Below are 13,442 nucleotides of genomic sequence, written 5' to 3' on the forward strand. Positions count from 1 at the left end.
TTTGCCTTTTCATAATTGATTACTTAGAGATCTTTCTTTCTACTTCTCATATGTGAGTTCCCTCCCATTCACTCAGTGTTTTAGCTTGGCAAAAATAGAGCATCTGCTGGTTCAATTTATGTGTAAACTTGAATGCCTGCAATTACTTTTATATGCATTTCTGCATAATGCATGTAATTTAAAACCTATATTGGAGTGATTTTAAATACTTATTACATAAAGGAGAAAATTTGTAAAATGTTATCTTAGTATAAATATTTATATGTGCTTAATTCTAAACATAACACTCAAATTGAAAGGTGTTTGAGAATTTAAAGTGAAGGGAGTATAGTATCATCAATATGATATCTTTAAAATTAGGTAAGAATCATAAGAGCAAATCAATTGCTTTGGTGCTATTTATGTGATTGCTCAAGTGGAAATCATGGCTTTAGCCTTGTATGCAAGAGATCGTTTGCTATGATTCAGGATGCTGTGAAATGGAAACTGCAGGTAGTCCTAGTTTACCCAAAATGCTTTATTTTTGGTGGCAGCATCAGCAATAATCACCAATTAGACCCTGTAGAAGTGGTAACTGTTAGTATCAAATGAGAGTCTAGGAAACAGATAGAAGATATAAAGCATTGACTGCTCTGGATACCAAAGTAAATTAAAATGTTCTGACACTAATTTGATTAACAGGTTCATTATGCTTGAAGTAATGGTTCTGAAGCAGTGGTATTATACTCCTACTTTATCAGCTTATATTCCTTTCATAACCTCCCTAAGAATTTAAAATATTTTTAATACCTTCTATTAAAGAATAAGCCCTAGACATCAACAAAAATGTATTCAACCCATTTATTGAGATGGTGATATTTAGTGGGTACAGCCTTATGGGCTATAAGTGTATGATTTGTAAAATTGTTAAAAATATGTTGAAAATTAACTTAAAGATTCCCATTACCACCTTTGTGAACGTCTTAGGGGTCTAGGGCCCCAGTTTGAGACACTTTGGCCCAGAGATAACTAGAAAATGTAGAAAATGAGTTAAATGTGTGTAACTTGTATAACTAACTGAATGTTTTCATATATCATCATCTTAATTTATAGGAAAACTTTGCAGGCAGATGAATGAAACACCATGAAGCTGTATGGTCCTCCAGTTGTCACAGACTATTTCTGTAGTCTATCATTGGGCAGTGGACCATTTTACCAATTCAGATAAGAAAATGAAAAAATTATGGATGAATGAGCTTCTTGTCTTTAAAGTGCCATCCGGCAGCCCTCCTCCCACCAGCCCTGTGTTCTTGGCACTGTCGGGTTGGTTGGTTACCTTCTGTTGTGGATTTGAGAGAAGTTCCCCCAAAGCATGGGGACTAGTCGGTCACCACAGCAGTACAGTTTGTATCACGGAGAGTATTTGTTGGAAGGACCTTTTCACAATTGTTTAGTCCAACCTTATTATTCACTTCAATTGCGTTCTACAAGAATGTAAGCCCCATGTGAACCCCTTTTGTCGTTTTTGATCAGGGCTGTATCCTCAGCACTACAAATATGCCTGACGAGTAGACTCTAGTGTTCTGTGATTATTTGTGAAACTGAACTTTCTGAACACAGATAGCAGTCTAGAACTCAAGCAGGAGAGGGGGAAATCAAGGATGAACAGGACATAGTTCCATGGTCCCCTTCAAAAGAAGCTCATAGTGTCTAGGGGCCAAGAGATTTGAAAACAAGGGACTAGACACAAGTAATTTATTTAAAAAATCCATGATAGAAGTACTTTCTGGATGTTACTAAATATACTTGAAAATATTTCATTTGAAATAGTGTGTGGTATATATATATTTATGTTTTATTTTAATCTCTAAGCATGGCTAGTTAGTTAACATTCAAAGTACTCATAGGGAATACACACTTTGATTATGTAGCCCTCGAAAGACTGTAATCAGAACCTTCACTTCATAGGCTCTGATAAGCCCTTCTGTTATTTCTATAATCATCTAGTGCCTGAGGTTTGTTAACTAGCATAAGAGATGTTAGAAATGATTTCAAAATTTTTAATTTTTGTAATAAACAAATATAAAAGTGAAGAGAACAATAAAATGAATGCCTGGATACTGGTTACCCAGATTCTACAATTTTGAAGATAATTTTTCATGGTGAAACGAGTATTGTTCAAGACAGATGGATTAGCTACAAATATTGCACAGGCATTTCCGCCCTTGCATGGGTAGGATTTAAGAATCTAGTGAGCTCAGTAGCCTGTTCTATCTATGGAACATTGCCCTGTGGCTAGGAATTTTGTTTGGCTTTGTGTTTAGCTGTTAGTGGAAAATTCACTTACCTGATTCTGACCAGGAGATTAGTTGAATCCTGCTTCTAAAATATTGCCTTGAGTGAACCTATCATGCAAGATATTTATTGTAGTATCTAAGAGGATAGAAAGCTAGCTGGAACTTCATGATACTTACAGAATAGGTTATATGACACTTAACATTTTTTAAGTGCTATAAAATATATATAACGTAAAATTTGCCATTTTAACCATTTTAAAGTGTACAGTTCAGTACCCTTAAGTACATTCACAGTGTTGTGCAACCAGTACTGCTATCTTTTTTTCACCACTCCAAACAGAAACCCTGTACCCATTAATCAATATCTCCCCATTTCTCCATCCCCCCTAGCCCCTGGTAACCTCTAACCTAACTTCCTATTTCTACGGATTTGCCTATTCTAGATTTGTAAAGATTTTATTTATTTGACAGAGAGAGACACAGCAAGAGAGGGAACATAAACAGGGGGAGTGGGAGAAGGAGAAGCAGGCTTCCCGCTGAGCAGGGAGCCCGATACAGGGTTCGGTCCCAGGACCCTGGGATCATGACCTGAGCCGAAGGCAGACGCTTAACGACTGAGCCACCCAGGTGCCCCTTGCCTATTCTAGATTTGTAAATGGAATCATACAGTATTTGTTCTTTTAGTCTGCTTATTTCACATAGCATAATGTTTTGGAGGTTTGTCATGTTGCATGTTTTAGTACTTCATTTCTTCTTATGGCTGAATAATATACCATTTTTGGACATATCACATCTTGTTTATCCATTCATCTCTTGAACACTTGGGTTGTTCCCACTTTTTGGCAGTTGTGATTAATGCTGCAATACACATTGGCGTATGAGTATTTGTTTTGAGTTTTGGTTTTCAGGTTTTTTGGGTATATACCTAGGAGTAGAATTACTGGGTCATATGGATAATTGTAGTTTAAATTTTTTGAGAAATCGTCAAAACTTTTCCAATAGCAGCTGCATCATTTTACATTCCTACCAGCAAAGTCTGAGGGCTCCAATTTCTCCACATTCTTGTTGGTACTTGTTATTTTTTCTTTAAAAATGTTTTTATGATAGTCATTCTAATGGGTATCTCATAATGATTTTGATTTGCATTTCCCTAATGAATAATGATATTGAGCACCTTGTCGTGTGCTTATTGACCATCTGTATCTCTTCTTTGGAGAAATATCTATTCAAGTCCTTTGCTTAATTTTGAGCTGGGTTGTGTTGTAAGAGCTCTTTATGTATGTTGAATATTAAATCCTTATCAGTTATATGATTTACAAATATTTTCTCCCACTCTCTAGGTCTTTTTACTTTATTGATAATGTCCTTTGCACAAAGTTTTTAATTTGGATGAAGTCCAGTGTATCTCTTTTTTCTTTTCTCTTTGGCTTTTTCACTCAGCACAGTTACATTGAGAGTCATTCACTTTGTTGCATGCATCAGTACTTTATTTTTAATTGCTGAGTAGTATTTCATTGTATGGATATGTCACAGTCTGTTTACCTTGTATGCCCATTGATCAACATTTGGGTTATTTCCAGTTCTTGGCCATTACAAATAAAGCTGCTATGAACATTCATGTATGTCTTTGTATAGATAAATCTTTTTCTCTTATAAGGGTAAATATTTAGGTGTGAAATGGCTGGATCATATGGTAGATGTGTGTTTTGTTTTTTAAGAAACTGCCAAACTTTTCCAAAGTGGTTTTACTATTTTAACTCCTACCAATAGTGTATGAAAGTTCTGGTTTCTCTCAATCTTCACCAACATTTGGTATGGTTAGTGTTTTAATTTTAGCAATTCTAATTGGGGTATAGTGGTATCTCATTGTAGTTTTAAAAATTTGCATTTCCCTAATGACTAATGATGTTGAACATCTTTTCATGTCTTTAGTTGCTTTCCGTATATTTTCTTCGGTTTAATGTCTGTTCAGATCTTTTGCCTTATTTTTAAAGTCGGTCATGAACTTTCTTGCTTTTCAATTTTGAGTGATCTTTGTATATTCTGGATACAAATCTTTTATCAGGTATATGCTTTGCAAATGTTTTTCTCTCAGTCTGTCAGTGTTTTCATTCTCTTAGAATCTTTTGAAGAGCAGGAGCTTTTAACTTTCAAGAAAGATAGTTTATAAGTTTTTTTCTCTTTGTAGATTGTACTTTTAGTGTTATATTTAAGAATTCTTTGCCCAGCCTAAGTTCACAGAGATTTTCTCCTATGTTTTTCTCCTGGAAGCTTTATAGTTTTAGGCTTTACATTTAGGTCTATGATACATTTCAAGTTAATTTTTATACATGGTGTGAGTATAGATCCAAGTTCCTTTTTGTGCATATGGATATTAAGTTGTTCCAGTACTGACTATCCCTTCTCCATTGGATTGCCTTTGTACCTTTGTCAAAAATCAGTTATCTGTATATTTGTGGGTTTATTTCTAAACTCTGTATTCTGTCTGTACCATTGATCTGTTTATTTTTATACCTTTACCATGCTGTTTTGATGGAATATTGTAGCTTTAGTTAGAAATCTGGTAGTATTAATTCTCCAATTGTTCTTTTTCAAGTTATCTTGGCTATTCTTCCTTCTCTATATAAGCATCTGAATTTTAGTATCAGCTTGCTAATTCCTACAAAAAAAAGCCTTCTGGGATTTTGATTGGGATTGCATTGAATCTATAGATCAATTTGGGGAGAATTGGCATCTCAATAATATTGAGTCTTCAGACCCATCAACATGATATATCCTAATTTTTTAGGTCTTCTTTAATTTCTGTCAACAATGTTTGTGGTTTGCAGTTTCCACATCTTTTGTCAGATTTATTTTAAGTATTTCACATTTTTTATATTATTGTAAATGGTATTTTTAAATTTTCATTTTCTAATTGTTCATGTGAGTAAATGAAAATACAGTTGATTTTTATATTTTGCTATTCTATCCTATAACCTTGCTAAGACTCATTTAGTAGTTCTAGCAGCTTTTTTGTAGATTCTAGTGGATGTTCTAGATGGAGGATTATGTTGTCTGTGAAAAACGAATGTTATTACTGGGTAACTTTACTACCAGATTTCAGGAATTGCTATAATGCTAGACATTAAGACAGTATGGTATTGGCATAAGGAAAAGACATATAGATCAATGGAATAGAATAGAATATAGTCCTGGAATAGACCCACTCGTATATAGTCAACTGATGTTCCTGAAGGCACAAAAGTAATTCAGTGGCAAAAGAATAGTCTTGTCCACAGTCGTGCTGGAACAAACTGAATATCCTCTGAATATGTAAAAGTGAATCTTGATCTCTATACAATATACAAAAATTAGTTCAAAATAGGTCATAGACTAAACTTAAAAGCTAAAATTATGCAGAAGAAGACATAGAAGAAAAAATTTTGATTTTGGGGTAGGCAAAGATTTTTAGACAGGAACACAAAAAATCCTAATCACAAAAGAAAAAAATCAATATATTGGATTTTATCAAAGTTAAAATTTTTACTTATTAAGGAAATAAAAGGACAAAAAAATACTGGGAGAAAATATTCTCAAAATGTATATCTAACAATGGACTTGTATCCAGAATTTGTAAAGAGCTCTTGCACCTGGCAAGCAATAAGGTTAAAAAAAAATAATAAGAGTGAAAGGTTTGACAAGACACTTCACAAAAGAAGATTTGCTTCTAAGCACATGAAAAGATGCTCAGCATAATTAGTCAGCAGGTAAATAGTTATTAAAGCCACAATGGGGATGGCCCCTTATAACCTCTAGAATGGCTAAAATTAAAAGGCTAACAATTCCAAGAGTGAGAATGAATATGAGACTATGAATCAGCTGAAACTCTCATGCATTGCTAGTGGGAGTGTAAAATGGTATGACCACAATGGGAAACATTTTGACAATTGTGTTATAATTTTAAACATATACTCACTATGTAACCCAGCAATTCCACTTGTAGCTGTTTAGCGAGGCAAAATAAAACATCTGTCCACAAAAAGACACGTGTTTTTTTTTAAAATTTTATTTTATTATGTTATGTTAGTCACCATACAATACATCATTAGTTTTTGATGTGGTGATCCACGATTCATTGTTTTCATATAACACCCAGGGCTCCATGCAGTACGTGCCCTCCTTAATACCCATCACCGGGCTAACCCATCCCCCCACCCAAAACCCTCAGTTTGTTCCTCAGAGTCCATAGTCTCTCATGGTTCATCTCTCCCTCCGATTTCCCCCCCTTCATTTTTCCCTTCCTTCTCCTACTGTCCTCCATGCTATTCCTTATGTTCCACAAATAAGTGAAACCATATGATAATTGACTTTCTCTGCTTGACTTATTTCACTTAGCATAATCTCCTCCAGTCCCATCCATGTTGATGTAAAAGTTGGGTATTCATCCTTTCTGATGGCTGAGTAATATTCCATTCCATTCCATTCCATTCCATTCCATTCCATTCCATTCCATTCCATTGTATATATGGACCACATCTTCTTTATCCATTCGTCTGTTGAAGGGCATCTCGGCTTTTTCCACAGTTTGGCTGTTGCGGACATTGCTGCTATGGACATTGGAGTGCATATGGCCCTTCTTTTCACTACATCTGTAAAAGACATGGTTTTTTTAGCAGCTTTATTCATAATAGCCCCAAACTAAATACAACCCAAAGGTACAACGCTTGAATGGATCAACAAATTTTGGTGCCCCCAGGTGCACTAGTTTTGACAAGTGAAGGGGGCACCTGGGTGGCTCAGTCAGTTAAGCATCTGCCTTCAGCTGAGGTCATGATCTCAGGGTCCTGGGATTGAGTCCTGCATTGGGCTCCCTGCTCAGCGGGGAGCCTGCTTCTCCCTCTGCCTACTTCTCCCCCTGCTTGTGCTCTCTCTCTCTCTGACAAATAAATAAAATCTTAAAAAAACTAGTAGGCAAAGTAAAGATATTTTCAGGAAAAAATTACATGGTATTTCTTGGTAGTGTGACTGGGTATGAGATGAATGTACAGAAGTCAATAGTTTTTCTCTAATAATTAGCATCTAAAAACGGAAGCAGTAAAAATCATTCCATTTACAGTAGCGGGCAGCTTCACTTTGGTGCAGCTTGAGATCTGGGTTAGCTCCTACTGCCTGCCTCCTGCTGTTAGAATTGGGCTTCTCTGTTATTGCTCTGGCCGTGCCCACCATGGGAACTTGCTCAAGTTGTACAAGCCAGCGTGAGGGGTATTTAACACCCTGCAGAGCAAACTTTGGTCCATGGGAGGTAGGAGTCAGTAGATATATGCTTCCCTTTTTTTCCTCACTTCAGACTGGCAGTCTTGAGATGCATTTCATGCAATTTCTCATATTGTCTTCTGTAGCCAATTACTGGACCAACTGTCACACCACTTTTATTGGCTTTCTTTCCTTGTTATGTTACTCTGTTCAGCTCCCCATAACAAAGAATTATGTGGCCCAAAAGTACTGAGGTTGAGAAACCCTGGTATGTGAAGACAGTGGTTTGCTTTAAAATTCAAGCTCTTCAGTATTCAATCTCTGCAACTTTTAACCGCTGAGTGTTAATTTTTGTGTCTACAGGATGATAATGATGGATACATACAGAGTCCTTAATGTTTAAATGAGGATAGCTCTATAAACTTAATGCCAGGAACAAAGAAGAGTTCAGTACAGAAGCTATTGATATTTCTTTTTCAAGCGTATATGCTATTTTCTGACACGCCTGAGGCATTTTCCCTGAATATGAAAACTCTTTCCTAGAGACCAAGTTCTCAAGTCCTTATAAAAAACTACCAAAAGGGACGAGAAAATAACTTCTATAGAACCCAGTATAGAGAAGAAAGAAACATGATTCATGTGAAGATTTAAATGCATATGTGGGTTTTTCAATTTTGTAAATTTTTAGCTGTATTAAGATGACAGTGGGTTAGAGACTCAACATTGCAATGGAAAAGTGTTTTTTTTTTTAATAAAGATTTTATTTATTTATTTATTTGAGAGAGAGAAAGAGAGAAACAACATGAGAGGGGAGAGGGTCAGAGGGAGAAGCAGACTTCCCGCTGAGCCGGAAGCCTGATGTGGGACTCGATCCCAGGACTCCGGGATCATGACCTGAGCCGAAGGCAGTCGCTTAACCAACTGAGCCACCCAGGCACCCGGAAAAGTGGTTTTACAAGCTGTAGTTGTTGTCAGAGTTCATTGTCAAAAATTTTGAGAGCAGCAATAAGTATTATTAGGAAGCAGAAGGATACACTTTAAAACACTGGAAAAACCAGAGGACATAGTATGTAAACACCATTAAGCACCAAACAAAACACTAAAATATATACAATAGGAAATTTAATAGTTTAAAAACAATAGCCACGTGTGTGTGTGTGTGTGTGTGTGTGTGTGTGTGTGTGTGTGTTGGGGGCTATACGGTGCATTTAGGAGGTTTAGTAGCAATCCCTGGTCTACCAGTAGTACCCACACCCCACACCCTCAGCTGTGACAACCAAAGGTGTGTCCAGGCATTGTTAGATGTACCCTGGGACGTAAAATCATCTTCGGATGAGAACCACTGAGATAAGCCTAGATTTGAATTCTAGCTCCAGGACTATGGCTCTGTGAATTTGAACACATGACCTAACTCCTAGAACTTAGTTTTCTCACATGAGGTAATGTATATACATACAGTGCTTAGCTCAGCACCTGACACCAAGGACTTCGATAAATGATAGCAATTCTTTTTTTTTTTTTAAGATTTTATTTATTTATTTGACAGAGAGAGACACAGCGAGAGAGGGAATGCAAGCAGGGGGAGTGGGAGAGGGAGAAGCAGGCTTCCCGTGGAGCAGGGAGCCCGATGCGGGGCTCGATCCCAGGACCCTGGGATCATGACCTGAGCCGAAGGCAGACGCTTAACGACTGAGCCACCCAGGCGCCCCAAATGATAGCAATTCTTTTTTTTTTTTTTTTTAAATAATTAGAGTAACAACTGAGTTTTATTTATTTATTTTTTTTAAAGATTTTTTATTTATTTGACAGAAAGAGACATAGCGAGAGAGAACACAAGCAGGGGGAGTGGGAGAGGGAGAAGCAGGCTTCCCGCGGAGCAGGGAGCCCGATGCGGGGCTCGATCCCAGGATCCTGGGATCATGACCTGAGCTGAAGGCAGACGCTTAACGACTGAGCCACCCAGGCGCCCCAAATGATAGCAATTCTTATGATGCTAAAACTTGTTCTCTTTTTTGCCACTCTGCCTCTCTATGCTCTGAAAAGAAATGCCCCTTTGTGTAGCCTGTGGTCAATTTGTTGAACAAGAATTTCTCATCTAATATCATCAAAAGTCATTGAGCTTTCACGTGGGCAGTTAGCAGAGATTTTAGGTTTGCTTTCTCCCTGGCTATGGATTTGCTTTTTTTCCTTTTGTGTTCTTGTTTGACTTGGGCCGAGTTGGGAGTACATTGTTTCATTTGAGCCTCTTCCTGACATAACATTGTGTATGGTGTTCTTTGTATATTCGTAACCTCTCGAATTAGACTCAGTGTATTAAAGACTAATTCAGGCTTGTAGGAATCAAACCTATAGAAATTGGAAAGATAAGTCTAAATCTTAATTGTTGTTTATTGTTATTGTTTTTGCTTTTTAACCCTGAGGCAACAGCCAATGAAAAATATTTGTTCTTTAGCTTTTTTTTTTTTTTTTTGCAAATATGATTAAAAATATTAGTAGCCTGTAATTGCTTTGATATACATTACGGCATTTAAGTTTTATTAAAACCCCAGGCAGTGAAAAGAGAATAAAAGGAGATTAAGAAAGGAAACTCTTAATGTACTATAAGTACACAGCAAGACACCACATTAAGTACTTCATATTATTATCTCATTTATTTCTTAAAACTATCTGCAAAGTAAGTAGCATTATCCCTATTTTGTAGGTGAGCATATGATCCTTTCTGATGCTTCATCTGCCCAAGATCATATAGCTGTTAACTAAGTGACAGAACCCCCAGAACCCAGGTTTTTATTCCAAAGTTCATCTTATTTTCATACTGCCCTGCTGCCTCCCCCAATTTAGGAGCATAGGCCTCTGCCTTACATTTCTTTGTAAACCATGTATTTTGACCTACCCTCTGGACCACAACATAATAGCATAAATTGCAGAACATTGGAACTGTGATAATTTTTTCTGTTGTCTCTAGGACTGGAGACCTGTCTTGCCTCGCCCAGCTTCTCTGGCCTTCTGTGGCCTACGTCTCAGCTCTTCTCCTCACTTAATACAGTTATATCTGGTTTATGGGAATAAGGAACGTTTTTAGGTTCAACCTTCTTTGGCTAAGTGAATAAATCTTATTTTTTGATTATGTGTGTTATCTTAGCTTTTATCACTTCATATTGCTCAAGAATGCAGAGCATTTAAATCTGAAGCCCTGCTATAGTATATATATATCAGCAAGAGTCAAGCAAGTGAAAGCAGACTTACTTAAAAATTAAGAGGGCTTTATATCTAGTAAGAAAAATAGTCTCAAACTGCCATGTAATCTGTTCGTTCTGATAGACTACTGAGTAAAAGATGTTTTGAAGTCTGCCGAAAACTCTCCTTCTCGGTGTGATTTGTATTTTTAGCTGAGAGAGGAAAAGTTACAAGAGGAGAAAACCTCTGAAGATCAAATCCACAAGCTGTTATCGGAGGATACGGAAACAGGGAAAAGGAAAATGGATGACCAGAAAAAGAGAGATGAGCCATTAGTACTGAAGACAGATCTGGAACATGTAAGTAGATCACGGTTTTGATGGACAGCTGGCTCAATTTCAGTCATTAGCCCAGGTGACATGGGTCTGAAAACCTGTGTTGGTGAGCTGTGAGAGCAGTAATAGTCGCTGACCGAGTAGTGGACGAGTAGTGAAGAACTTAGTGTCCAGATGGGAGCTGGAGAGAGTAACTCATGAATGGGACAATAGAGTTGTGTGGAAAGATTAAGGGAACAGTCGGGAAAGAAGGTGAGTGAGGGGAAGTACCTAGCATAGAATACCACTTGTGGGAATTTGATACGTATGCTGTCATTTTGACTTATGTGTTGTTATTTGACATTTGAGTTTCGTACATCTTATATCCTCAACTAGGTTTCCTTAAAGCTTGTATTTGATTTCCCTCTATTCTTTTTAATGCCTTAAGCAACATAGTGCTAGATACAAGGTAGGTCTTCAATATTAGATTACTTAGTTTAACACTAATTAGATTTCTAATCTTGCCAAATCTTGCCCGAATTTTTTTCATTACTTATTTACCAAGCGAATTACTGGAAAAGGTTATAAGTGGTATATTTAATGTATGTAAGAAAGCATTTTTGGAAGGCCCACCAGATACTCAAATGGATAATTACAATTGAGTTTTTTTCTTTAGTACATCATATTGGATCAGACATTTTCTGTGGCTTGCTGTGTGTACTTAAGATAGCTTTAGAGTCGTTATCTTTTAAAATAGTTTGTGATTTAGACTTGTGAGTATTTCAGGTTAACTTTCTAATTAGCTGGGATTAATAAAGCTTTACTGTATATAAGACAGACAACATAGAATAGAGGAAAACCAAATCTCTGCCCCAGGATTCGGCCTCTTAAACAGGTCCCAGCATTGTAACAGACTGTGCGGCTTTGGCCAGGTTAGTTAATTTCACTGGGCTTTTGCTTCACTCTTTGCAAAGGCATTTTTCCTGAACTTGAGGAAATGAAATTATTTAAGCTTTCTTGGATCCATGGTATTTGCCGCTGTCAACTGTGCATTTTTGATCCCAGTTATAACAATAATAATTGTTATTATTTAATTCTTGTAAAAGTAACCACTTGCATTTTGGAGGGTTTCACCCTTCTAAAAGATTCAACTTAACAAACATGAAATGCTTGCATACTCTTAATGCTCTGTTCATTGGGAACTACAAAAGGAAAAAGACTGGAGAGGATGCAATTTAGCTAGGAAGGCAAGAGTAAAATATGATAGCTTTGTGCATACAGTGTGTTTTCTGACTAATAGCCCCAACTGCGGTCTGTGATCTCTAGACTACAACTCTGCCTCTTCACCCCAGCAGGGCCGTGCTTTAGATCCCTTAGGCAAAATGACCCAGAAGGACCTTTCTCTTTAGGACAAACCGATCTTGACAAAGAGAGCTTACCCTCCCCTGGGGTCCTTTGATAGAAAGAACCTGCTGTTTTTGGCCTGGCCAGATCCAAGTTTCCTCTAGGAAATGATCTCTAGTATTAATTCATGTCAAGGCCAGGAAATGGTTCTAATTATTTTTTCTTTTGCCACTACCAGCTTTGAAATAGAAATCAACTGCATTTTATAATCTTAAAAGGAATTGTAATCTTTTTTTTTTTAATTTAATTTTATTATGTTATGTTGGTCACCGTACAATACATCATTAGTTTTTGATGTAGTGTTCCACGATTCATTGTTTTCGTAATTGTAATCTTAAAAGGAATCAGGAAGTATAAATCCTTTTTTTTGCAATAGTTTCACAAAATTTTATATGCAAAAACACATTGAATAAAGTTTTAGATTTTTGTGATTGTATCTCTTTTTCTGTTTGCTTTTGTCTTTTTGAGGACTTTTAAAGGGCTCTGATTTTGCTTTAAATAGGTCTTAAGAGTTTTTGGTACTGGAAAAATAATTTCATTTAGTCTGCCAAGACTACATTCAAATTGGGACCAAAGAGAGAGCCTCCAAGAGAGGCTCAGTGGAAAGCCAGCTGAAGGATTGTATTTTATATAGAGAACAATATGATTAGAGCTGAAGTGATCATTTTACTTTCCTGCACCAAAAGACTTGGTGATTCCCCATTTCCTATGGAATTAAATGAAAATTCTTTACCCCAACATTCAGGTCCTTAGTATTGTTCTAACTGATCTTCCCATCCTTACTCATGCCCCCAAATTCTAGGGAACAGAGCTGTTTGTGTTCCCCCAAATATATAACTTTATGCTTTTCCTCCTTAGAGTCTTTGCTGTTGCATTTTCATCTAATTGAAATGCCACCCTGCTTACCTGTTGAAAGGCTATTCATCTCTCCATACCCAGTGCAAAAGCAGTCACCTTCCTGGAACCTATAGGGATTCCTCAGTTGTTTCTCCACTCCTACCATCTACTCTCTCCCCTCCCAAGTTTGTAAATTTACAGG

The 13,442-nt window shown here is 36.8% G+C and overlaps 1 protein-coding gene across 1 annotated transcript in view; it reads left to right on the top strand.

Moving 5' to 3' along the window:
- Positions 1–13,442, top strand: part of RNF169 (ring finger protein 169) — an 80,287-nt gene that overhangs the window by 41,456 nt on the left and 25,389 nt on the right. The window contains exon 3 of the mRNA XM_036082794.2: positions 10,898–11,044. Within this exon, the coding sequence (XP_035938687.2) occupies positions 10,898–11,044 (147 nt within the window). The remainder of the gene's footprint in view (positions 1–10,897; positions 11,045–13,442) is intronic.

This window comes from Halichoerus grypus, chromosome 11, assembly GCF_964656455.1.
Source record: "Halichoerus grypus chromosome 11, mHalGry1.hap1.1, whole genome shotgun sequence".
NCBI classification, from domain to species: Eukaryota; Metazoa; Chordata; class Mammalia; order Carnivora; family Phocidae; genus Halichoerus; species Halichoerus grypus.